The sequence below is a fragment of the Zeus faber genome (assembly GCF_960531495.2).
Source record: "Zeus faber genome assembly, chromosome: 2".
In the NCBI taxonomy this organism is placed as follows: domain Eukaryota; kingdom Metazoa; phylum Chordata; class Actinopteri; order Zeiformes; family Zeidae; genus Zeus; species Zeus faber.
The window spans coordinates 6538961-6551148 of NC_137189.1; the positions used below are offsets into that span (position 1 = coordinate 6538961).

At 43.7% G+C, this 12188-nt stretch overlaps 1 protein-coding gene across 1 annotated transcript in view; it reads left to right on the plus strand.

The window, feature by feature from the left end:
• sptlc2b (serine palmitoyltransferase, long chain base subunit 2b) overlaps positions 1-12188 on the plus strand; it is a gene marked incomplete at its 5' end in the record, with an annotated part of 30615 nt that overhangs the window by 2570 nt on the left and 15857 nt on the right. The window contains 2 exons of the mRNA XM_080024376.1: positions 3188-3388; positions 5097-5251. Coding sequence (XP_079880502.1) covers positions 3188-3388; positions 5097-5251 — 356 coding nt within the window. The remainder of the gene's footprint in view (positions 1-3187; positions 3389-5096; positions 5252-12188) is intronic.

The following is a 12188-nucleotide window of genomic DNA, read 5'->3' on the forward strand; positions in this document are numbered from 1 at the left end:
CTCCCTCAGCGAGTGTTGTCCGCCTACAGTCAAGTGATCTGTTGATATTTCCTACCTTTTGAAACTCTGCTGACAAAGGACAGCACAAATCTGAGCTCCTGCCAAGATTATGGGCCTTCCCTTCTTGATTGCTTCAGAGTTTCCTTTTAACACCTCTTTTGGACCCTCCCTTTTCAATTGAAATGATCCTCTCCCGCAACCGCTTTGCACCGAAACTGTGATACACTTTGAACGACAATCTTTGAGTCATGTGGGGGAGGCAAACGGTTTGGTTTATTTTAAAGAAACGTTCCATGCCTCTCTTTTAGAAGTAAAAGTAGATAACTGGTAGATTGTTGGGCGCTGGATGTAGGTGTTATAAAATACGCTTTTGGCTCCAAATTAGGGATGTTAACAGTTAATAATATATTATAATATATCTAATATAATATATAGATTATAGATTATATATAATAAGAATTTAATCAATAAGATTTTGTTTTATCAATAAGAACTGAACAATCTGCAGTCTTATTGTAATTGTATCAACGGGAGTTTTTGGGGCGCAGGGCGTTGGACCTTCCTTTGTTTCTTACTTCTATGGAAAATAAAAAATGTTAACCTAACTCAGAGAATTTGAGTGGAGTTTTTTTTGTTTCTCCTCCAGACAACGGTCTTTTTTATTTTAGGTCTATTTATTTTTGTTTTTGCCTGCATATATGAAACAACATTTTTAAAGACAACTGAGGTTAGGGAGTGTCCAAGTCCTTACTCTGTAGGGACTGACGTCTCCCCATTTATTTCCGTTGCTATTCGACTTAATTTAGTCGAAACTGGATGTTTTTGTGTAAATACTTAACTTGTAAATAATGAATCCTGCACTTCTGGAAATGCGCCCGATAAAATTATATATCGCCGATCGCTGCCCCCGAACGGTCGGCGATGGGAATTTTGTATGATCGTCCAAGCCTAGTGAACAAGCATGTCGGGAGTTCTAGAGTCTCATTGTGAAATCATTGTGGCATTTACAGCAGGAAAACCTTGACACCAATGTTCAAAGACTGATGTCAAAGTAGCAAATACATTTTCATTGATAAAGCTATGTAAGTACAACGTTGCCTCAGTTTCTTTCTACTGCCCCCAATCCATTCCACTGAGTAACATACAACTGGTGTGGCCTGTGGAGATATTTTTCAGGGGGTTTCCTTGGAACATTTCATGGTTATTCTGAGCAGTTGGATTTTGACCGAGCCATTAGTGTCTTTGTTGCTGAGTCTCTTAGGGCTAAAACGCTTGGTTGGTTTGTTGGTTGGTACAAACACAAAAACCATGTAGACCTGGTCTGGTCATGAACAGCACTCATTCTCTAGGATCCTTTTTAGGGAGGGAGGAACCTGCTTGACTGGCTTTAAACACACACACACACACACACACACACACACACTCACACTCACACACACACACACACACTCTCACACACACACACACACACACACACACACATACATACATACATACACACTCATACACTCACTGTCCTCTTTCCCTGAGTTATTTCTCAGGAAGCATGATCGGTCACATGTTATGTTGCTACGTTGCGAAGCTATCGAGCACAGCGGGTAATGAGCCACGGTCCTCATTTGATTAAAGTTAATTTTTGTAGAAGTAGTAAACCAGTCAGGCTGCAGTTTGCTCTGAAAATGTTATTTTTTGTTTACTTTTTGTCTTCAGATATAGGTTGTTACAATAACCTACTGATAAACAATAAATGTAAACCTAAGTATAAAAAAAAGCAATGAAACCCCCCCCCCCCAAAAAAAAATCAACAAATTACAGGAAAGAAATGGCAATTTGCAACAAACCTAAACATTAACAAGAAGACAGGACAAATTTGAATATGAAATAATCACAATAAACCTGGGTAATAATCACAATAAACCAGAAAAATCTAATAAACCTAAAAAATAAACAAGGAGTAATACAAACTTGGCAAGTAGGCAATACGTTTAATGATAGGCCTAGATGTGTGGAGCGCCACAGAATCACACTTTTTGCACACAGGCTCATGTGTTCCTATTCCAGTGCTTTTATTCATAGGGTTTTATTGGCCGTAGCCCCTGGTGGTTTTATTTCCTTCTTGATGGATATTTTATTGCGTTGGTGTATGAGGAGGGTCCGTGAGCCTGGTTACAGCCGTACAGCTGAAAGGTTTATTGTGTTCATTAACCACGACGCTAAAGAAAAGCATCTGTTTAACCACAGTCTGTGCAGGGCCTTCATATCTTTTTTTAAAGGAGAAAGACAATCTTGAGAGATATTTATATATATTTTATTTATTATACACTTTTCATTTAAAATTTAGCATTATATATTTTTCTTTTTCCATTAACTTTTACAATGTAAACATATGTTTGATTTGATTCTGAATAGAATTGAACTGACACCGTCCTCATTAGTTGTAATGAGTAAACACATTAAAAGGGAAGATAAGCTTGTTGTCTTTTAAAGGACAAACTGCCGGCGAGTGGAACAGCTTCCAGCTCACAGACACGGTTGTGTTTTTTAAACCAAACCTTTGTTCTTTCTATTCCATTCGCTGATGTGTAGAGAAAATGAATGACCTCTCTCCAGGTGATTATTTATGCTAAAGGCCTAGTTTGTCCTCCGGTGCTTTATGGAAATTTTAATATTGAAACCCTGTTGATGAGTTTAGGCTCGGTTTCACCCTGCTTGTTCTTATACAAATTTCTGCATTTCGACAAATTCTGTTAAAAGCCCAAGCACAGTCCTTTGATAATGACTAAAAGGGAATGAAGGACTTTTAAAAGGTTAGCATTTGGTTAAACTTCTGGATTTTTATGTTGTTTTTCTTTTTTCTTTTTTTAATACATTAGTTACTACTGGATGCAAATATGTTATTTATATTTTAAATGTTTTGTTGCCATCTTACCCTTCCATATTACCTTCTTGACTGAACAGATTTCTTTGCTGCAGTAACACCGGAATTTGCCTCTGGGGATTAATAAAGAGTTATCTTAGAGATTTCTTATCTTATTGTATATTAGTTAGCATAGTGTTACTTGATGTTAACTTTGTGTACATCAATGTGTACGTTGTCATATTTTTATCTCTTTTTAATTAGGATCTCTGTCTTGACTGACTTGACTTGTCTTATCTTATTTCTTTTCCTAATCTTTACCCCCTCCAGAACCAAAATGTGGTGCGTAGCTCCAACCCCAGCCTGTACAAGAAGCCCTTCGCCGAGTCCTTTGAGGAGACTCCTCTGCTGGTGGCTGTGCTCACCTACATGGGCTACGGCATCCTCACCATTTTTGGATACCTCCGCGACTTCCTGCGCCACTGGAACATCGAGAAGTGTCACGTGGCCCGAGAGCGGGACGAGCAGAAGGTTTGTTGTAGGCTATTATAGGATATTTGCCACCATATGCAATATTTTCACGGTTTCAAACGAATACAGAGAATTAATCCCCCCCCCCCCCCCCCCGCACTATTTGGGTGGGACTACACCAAGTTGTATCGAAAGTTCTCCAGTCGTACAGTACCTGCATTCAATCCTTTTTGTACACATATCTAGAAAGAAATGGCTATTTGTATGGTTTTGCTCGCAGCCAATCACTGCAAAAGTTATTCGATTCCAAGCAACACTATGTAACTTTTTAACTTAAAATAACAACTTCAAAATCATTTTGATGCTACACTGATTTATAATATGGAGAATGCTTATTTAATTCCCAGCCATCCCACTGAACGAGGCTTTACGGCACTACGTCACTTCCTTGACTGTTTGGCTTCGGTAATTACTCCGGTAAATTCTTTTGCCTGGTAAAATTTATGTATATAAAAAAAATACTTACATTTTACATTCATTCATTTCACGGACGCTTTTGTCCAAAGCGACTTACATGAGAATCTAGAAAAAATTAAAGAATACATTAACCATTGGAGCAACCTCAAACTGAAGTGCATGATCTCCTGTTTCTAAATTCAACCAGATACAAGTGCAAGATAGCTGAATTATAAACTTGGTGTTGAAAATGTCCAGTAATGATGCTCATATTAAATCTAGCCGCTCCACCGCCCCGACGCCTCCGATAAGACAGGCCAGTGGTATGCCCGGCACTTGCACCTTAGCCGGCATGCGCCGGTCAGCACTCTCACTGCGCCATGCGGTTTGTTTCACCCTCTGACTTGCCCGTGCAAGCCGGTCTCTGAAGCCGAGCACATCTGGTACCTACACCAGCCCCCTGCCCTCTGTCCCCACGGCTGCTCCAGAGCTGCAGCCCACGGCTCTGGGAAGCGGCCAGATCCGCGCAAGAGGCACTGTAACATAGGTGTATATACATGTAACATAGGTGTATATCTGCGTTTGTAACATAGACTGTTATTGAAACGTGACCAATAAGGTTCAAGTTCAAGTCTGTCTTAAAACAACAGTCAGGTGTGTAAAATGATTTGGTTAGGTTAGAGTGGTGGCATTTTAGGCAACTGAAAGCTTCTAAGTAGGAAAACAAGGTACCAAATGAAGAACTCTTTTGGTATCGGTATCACTTTAAGGGTACTGGTATTGGTACTTGTATCGTAATTTTTTAAACAATACCAAGCCCTATTCACTACGAACGAATCCTTTGCGAGTCTTGCATAATAATAATAATAATAATAATAATAATAATAATAATAATAATAAAAATAATAATAATAATAATAAGCACAGTTCTATGCGTTTGTGATGTTTTGTGGCGTTTTTAATGGTTAACAGGATAGTGGTCTGAGATGGGAATATTTAATTGTAAAAAGTGCTTTGGAAGAAGAACGGTTGGGAAACACTGTGCTAGTGATTACATGAAAGAGTGCCTTCACCTTTTTACTCGCAGTATTCACCTGAGAAAGCAGCTGGTTTTGTAACATCCAGAGTTTCGCAAGGGGCATTTCACGTCTATTGTTTCCACGTATTGTTGGACTGTTGCAACCAAGTAATCTAACACCTGATTACCTGACTCTCAAAATTCTTTCTTTCTTTCTTTCTTTCTTTCTTTCTTACTTTCTTTCTGATTTCTTCCTTTCACTTATCTACTTTATATTTCTGCTCTTTCTTTCAGGATTTTGTGCCCCTCTACCAGGACTTTGAGAACTTCTACACACGGAACCTTTACATGAGGATCCGGGACAACTGGAACCGTCCCATCTGTAGTGTTCCCGGGGCGAAGATGGACCTGGTGGAGATGGTCTCCCACGACTACAACTGGACTTTTGAGTAAGTAAACATTATATTCTTGATCACTGCAAAAAAAACCCAAATTAAAGCAGATTTAAATAAGAAATATATTAAAAACCTAGAGAAGAAAGGTAAAATAGGTTTGTTGTGTCTTTCTGGCTGCTGCTCCAGTGCACTCCCATCTCTCTGTCTCTTTCTCGACTGCTCCCCTCCCCCTCACTCCACGTCTGCTGTCATTGGCTGTAGCTCGTTGCGTCACTCCTGAGTCGAGCCCAACACAACCAGATATTATGCTGCAGGAATAAATTTAATAGAATGTTTGTTTAATATTAAAAATAAATAATTGATTATAAATGTTTTGGCTTACGTAAGTGAATCAATTCACATGTGGTGAGCAATAAAGTTCAATATAAGTTCATCCAATTTGTTGCACGGTGAACACACATGAGAGAGAAATATTCCCGGTACGTCCCCCTTGATGGAGACGTACGAGCAGACCACCGTGTTTCCCTCTCCTCCGGCATTTCACTGTGTATACAAGGGAGAGTGCACCTCTGATCAGAATGTCCAGTAATTCCACAGATGTGGTGATGAAAGTGGGAAATAAACCGACCGATAAATGACCATCACTGACGGAATGTCCTCTAGTGCAGAGGTTCCCAACCACTGGGTCATTTACCACCGGACCATGAGAACACCATGAGAACATGGGCGGGATTTTTTCAGGAGCGACCTGGAGAGGAGCAGAAGCAGGAAACGGAGTAAATTAAATACATCTAGAGTTTTTATTTGCTTTGTTTGTAGAAAAGATCGTTCTGATCGTAGCTGCGGAGATGCTCTTATTGCTCATGCGTCTGCGAGCCATTGGCGAGCGCTTGGCGAGCAGTCGAATCACGTTAGGAGCGGTTCACACCAAATTCTAGTTGCTCACGGGAGCATGATTTACCTCTGATTTGGGGCTTTGCTTGCAATCTCCAAAAACCTGTCCATGATAAGAATATCAGGCCAGAATTACGTAGTCGGAACTCGGCATTGCTCATGCACTCACTCACTTACTTACTTACTGACCTAATTCCTTGCGTCCTCACTTGCTTACTTACTTGCTCACTTACTCACTCACGAATTAATCATTTACCTATTGACCCACTTACTTGCTTGCTTACTCACTAACTTACTCACTCATTCACTTACTTACTCACTTAAGCTACTTTCACACATGCACTGTAAACTTGAAATTATCCAGACATTACCCGGAGGAGCTGTATGTGTGATCGCAAAGGTACAAATCATTTCACCCGGACATTCCCCTCAGCCAGCACCGTAGTACAAAGTCAGCGCAATATCCAATTGAGCGTTATGTGTGAACAGAGCAGGTAATTGCCCGGATCATTCACAGCAAGCGAGTGGCTGTGTCGCGTGTTAATGACATCTCTATCATGAGCCAGTTATTTACATTTGTGCGGATCTTTGTCCACGGAGCGTAGCTGCTTGGTACTCCTTGGTACTCCTCTTGTTTATATTGCGGATATGTCCAAATACATGGAGTATCAACGCAAACAAAAAGCCAGACTACTGATAAGTCTGTGGCCTCGTCTGCCCTCTTGGGTGTGCTCTAAAACTCTGCAGCGTCATTGCGTCACATCCTGCCTCTTGTACGCTCTCCAGACTCTGTGGGATTATGGGATTATTTCCAGGACATGTAAACTCATCTGACACGGACAACCTCTGTTTTTTTGCTACATGTGTGAAAGGGTAAATCCAGACAATATCGGGATAATCAGGTCCTGACATAGTGCATGTGTGAAAGCAGCTTTACTTACTCAGACACTTAAACAGTAACTAACTCACTCATTCGCTTACTTACTCACACACTTACTTACTCATTTACTTACTCATTTACTTACACACTTACTTACTCACACACTTACACACTTCCTCACTTACTTACTTGCACACTTACTCACTCACTTACTTTCTCGCTTACTTACTTGCACACTTACTCACTTACTTACAGCATTCTCTTCAAAACCAACAGGGGATAATAATAATAATTATTATGTTCAATCTGGAGGCATCCAGTGACTACTGTGAAAGGGCAGTTGGCATCCAGGGAAGTCTGGAAGACATCCAGGAAAGACTGGATGACTGCAGGAAAGTCTGCACCGGGAGTGGAAGGCTAGTTACCTAACCCACTAGTCCCATAAAAGGGACACCCTAAAGTTACTACGGAAACGAATAAGGAACAACCTGATGGCCCTCCGAGAGGCTGGGTGGAAGAAGGGCCAAAACAGACGGATTTCTTGGTAACGACTGGAACGGACACAGACAAAGATTATAGGATTACGAGAAGATGCAGGTGTGGGTGGGAGAAGGTGACCACCTTCAGAGGTTTGCGGATCCACCAGGGAAGGAAGAAGTGCGAAGAGGGAGGCCAGCAGCAACATTGCACTGCAACCGCAGGTCAGACAAGAGGAACCCAAAGCCAGGTTGCAAACCACAGTGCTGAGGGATCCACCGTTGCTGGAGAAAGGCAGGTGGAGGACACAGGAGGGCCCTTGGTGGACGCCAATGCCTCCGAGAGTGGCACTGATGAAGACACACACAGAACACACAGCAACCCCAACATCCACGAGCAAAGCCAGAGAACAGAGAGGAAAGAACCTGGAAGGAGGCAGATGGTCAAATGGCCTAAAGCCAACGAAGTTGCGGTCTGGCAGAAGCTGGACAAGGACCTCAGCCTTACCCTGGAGCATTCACTGCGCGGCCAGGTGGAAGCCAAGCTGAACCGCATTGGAGTCATCCTGTATGATGAATGCAGCGGCAGATTCGGAGTAACTGCTGAAAAGGGGAAAGCTTGCCCAGTGCAGAAGGGGAGGAGGGAGAGAGAGATCGAGCAGTTGGTGAAGAGGCGGCGTCAACTCCGAAAACAGTGGAGGAAGGCAAGCAGAGAGGAGAAGGAGGGCCTGAAGCCACTGTGGGACGAGGTGAAAAAAGATCTTGCCGGCCTACGGAGGGCAGAGCGCAGAAGGCGGAAGGAGAAAAAGAGGAGTAACTTCTTCAAAAATCCCTTCAAGCATGCCAGACAGCTGCTAGAGGACAAGAGAAGCGGAAAGCTGGAGATTACCAAGTCTGAGCTGGAGAATTACATCAAGGAGCAGTACAGTGACCCAGTGAAGTCAACTCCACTGGGATCCCCTGGTTATGTTCCTCGCCCAGCTCCCCCAGCATTCCTCTTTGATGCTGCCCTCCCCAAACTCAGCAAGGTAGCAGAGGTGGTCCGGAAGGCAAGAGCAGCCTCAGCCCCAGGCCCTAACGGGATACCATACAAGCTGTACAAGTACTGCCCAGGGGTCCTGAGACACCTCTGGAATCTGCTGAGAGCGGCCTGGAAAAACCAAGTCATCCCTTCAGAATGGCAAAGAGCTGTCACAGTTTTCATCCCAAAGGAGCAGAACTCCAGTACGATCAGCCAGTTTAGGAGTATCGCCCTCCTGAATGTTGAAGGGAAGATCTTCTTCTCCATCCTGGCCAAGAGGTTGACCAGCTACCTCACAGGAAACGGGTACATCGACACCAGCTGCCAGAATGCAGGTGTGCCAGGCTTCCCAGGGTGTGTGGAACACTCTGCAGTCATATGGGAGCAGATCCAAAGGGCGAAAAGAGAGAGAGGTGACCTGCATGTTGTGTGGCTCATGCAACCAACCAACTCATCGAGTTCGCCTTGGATTTCTTCCATGTCCCAGTCTGTATGAGAGCCCTGGTGGCCAAGTACTTTGGAGACCTCCAGATGTGCTGCACCCATCAGGACTTCACAACAGGCTGGCAACAGCTGGAAGTAGGAATTGCCATGGGATGCTCAATCTCGCCCATCCTGTTCGTCGCAGCCTTCGAGATCATCCTCATAGGGGCTAGGAAGATGGTCGGAGGAGTGAAACTGCCGTCAGGACAAAGGCTACCAGCAGTGAGAGGCTACATGGACGATATCACCACCATACTCCAGACAGCAGCATGCACAACAAGACTGCTGAAGAGGATAGACGAGGTTGTGAGCTGGGCGAGGATGAAGATCAAACCCCCTAAGTCACGCAGTCTGTCGATCAGGAAAGGAGTCAGAAGCGACAGCACCATCTTTGTCGCGGGCGGTGAGAATATTCCATTGATGGCAGATCAACCTGTCCGTAGCCTGGGTCGCACCTACACAGCAGAGCTCTCTGACAGGCAGATGGGGGAGACGGTGAGGAAGCAGCTCGCAGATGGCCTGGCCAAGATCAATCAAAGCCAACTCCCCGGAAAGTACAAAGTATGGTGTTACCAGTTCATACTGTACCAAAGGGTGATGTGGCCAGTGAAGATGAGCGAAATCCCCTCCTCAGTGGTAAGCAAGATGGACGGGCTGGCAAACTCGTACATCAGGAAGTGGCTGGGTCTACCAAAATGCCTCTCAGACGTAGGCCTCTTTGGTAGGAACACGCTACAACTACCACTGCAATCCATCAGCGTGGGTTACAAGCAAGAGAAGGCTCGGCTGATGCTGGAGCTGAGGGAATCCACTGACCAGCTGGTGAGAGCAGCGGGCACCCAGATAAGAACGGGAAGAAAGTGGAAAGCCCAAATAAGAGGTCGACACGGCGATCGGCAGGCTGAAGCACCGCGAGGTGGTCGGCAGAGTCCAGGAGGGTCGAGCAGGCCTTGGGAGGGGCAATACTCCCTTGTTCTGGTCAAAGGCTTCCAAAGAAGACCGAAGAGCCATGGTGGTGGCAGAAGTGGCAAGAACTGAGGAGGAACGCCTTAACATCAAAGCGGTGTCCCAGGGCCAGCAAGGACGTTGGACGTCATGGGAAGGTCTCATAGACAGGTCCATGTCATGGTCTGACCTATGGAAGATCCCCCAAGCTAGGCTCAGCTTCCTGATCAGAGCCACATATGACACCTTGCCTTGTCCCCGAAACATCCACCAATGGTTTGGTGCTGAAGAGACCTGTCCCCTTTGCAATACCATCAACGCAAACCTTCAGCACATCCTGTCGGGCTGCACGACAGCGCTGTCCCAAGGATGCTACAGGTGGCCACACGACCAAGTTCTGAAGAAGCTGGCAGAGGTGTCAGAGTCATGCAGAAAGGAGGCAAACAGCAGACCTTCCGCTCCAGGACGACATCCCATCCTGTTTGCGAGGGCAGGAGAGAGTGTCAGACCCTCCCGCCAGAGAGATACAGCAAGACTCCTCTCACCGGGAAGTGAGTGGACCATGAGGGTCGACCTGGGGAAGCAGCTCCAGTTCCCCAGGGAGATTGTGGAAATAGCCCTGCGGCCATACCTCATCATGTGGTCAGAGGCTTGTAAGACAGTCCTCCTCGTGGAACTCACTGTACCATGGGAGGGAGGTATGGAGGCTGCTTATGAGCGGAAGCACGCCAAGTACTCTGATCTGGCGGAAGAGTGCAGGGAGGCGGGCTGGAAAACTGTTATCTGCCCTGTGGAAGTGGGGTGTAGGGGCTTCGTAGGTTCCTCAACTGCTCGGCGACATGGGATGTACAGGAGCGGGGCATCGGAAAGCCATGAAAGAGCTGGCAGAGGAGGCGGAGAAAGGCAGCTTCTGGCTGTGGCTGGCTGTGGCTAAGGAGGAAGCAGAAGGGTTGGGGGACAAACACCTAGGGCATTAGCAGGGGGTGGCAGGGACAGATCCCTGCCACCACGAGACGTACTGGGGTTAAAGGTGCGAAACGTTGATGAGTGGTGGTCCCCAGCTGATGACCCGTTTAGGCCCATAGAGGTGTTCAGTTGGGTGTCACAGCACACCTGTTCAAAAGGCACTGGAGGAGGTGCGTCAGGCAGTAATGCCCAGCAGGAATACCCACACCTGTATCTTGAAATGAAAAAAATGTTATTATTATTATTATTATTAGTATTATTTTAATAATAAAAAATTAATATAGTTACATTTAAATTAATTTGTAATGTACAATAAACATAAAAAATGTGAATAAATAAAAATGAAATAAATAATGCAAAAATAAACAAGACAAATTTGGCCATCTACAACAAACAAAAAAACAACAACCAATAAAATAAACCTACAAATGAACAATAATCAATGAAAATAAACTTTTAGAATTAACAATCAATTATTAACTACATAATAAAACTGTACGGATACCTTGTGTGTAAATACAGAAACAACTGGTCCTGACTGTCCTAAAACATCTGGTACAAAATGTGGACTGGTGGGTACAGCTTTCCATAATATTTATCAATATTTTATCCTTTAAATTATCATTGAAATACAAGTTTAAAGCCGTTCTGCTTGATGATCAGCACTTAAGTCTATGGAGGCAGGGGCTGACTGTTTAGAGTACATGGTATAGTTTACAAATGTAGTTTAGCGTTGTCAACATGTCTCACTGCGGGTAAATGGGTTTTAGTGATTGTTTAGTCCATCCCCCTCTGTTCCTTTCCAGCAGAGTGTGTGAGTGTGTCTGTTAAATAAAGAATGGAACATTCCAACGCAGGATATCATAAACTGAAACACAGTGAAACACTCGCCTTGTTTTTTTTTTTTTTAAACCTCCTGACCTGAGGATTAACTCGCCAAGTGGAAAAGTGATTTCTGAAAAAAACATTTAGAAGAAAAATGCAACTCAAGAAACCCATAGATACATACATACATACATACATACATACATACTTTATTCATCCCCGGAGCAAAATTGTGTTGCAACAGCAGCTCTAGCCAAAAACACGATAGGAAAACATTTATAAAATAATAGAATAGAAATGGAAGAAAAATTGGCAAAATGCAATAGAGCTAAGAAACTTAAAATAGAAAAAATGGCAACACATAAAAAACCTAGAGATAAAGAAGAAACTGTCAATACACAGTAAACCTAACAATTAATAAGAAACACTCAAAAGAAACAAAATAGAAAATAAACAAGGACAATTTAGCAAAATGCAGTTAACCTAAAATGTATTATAATT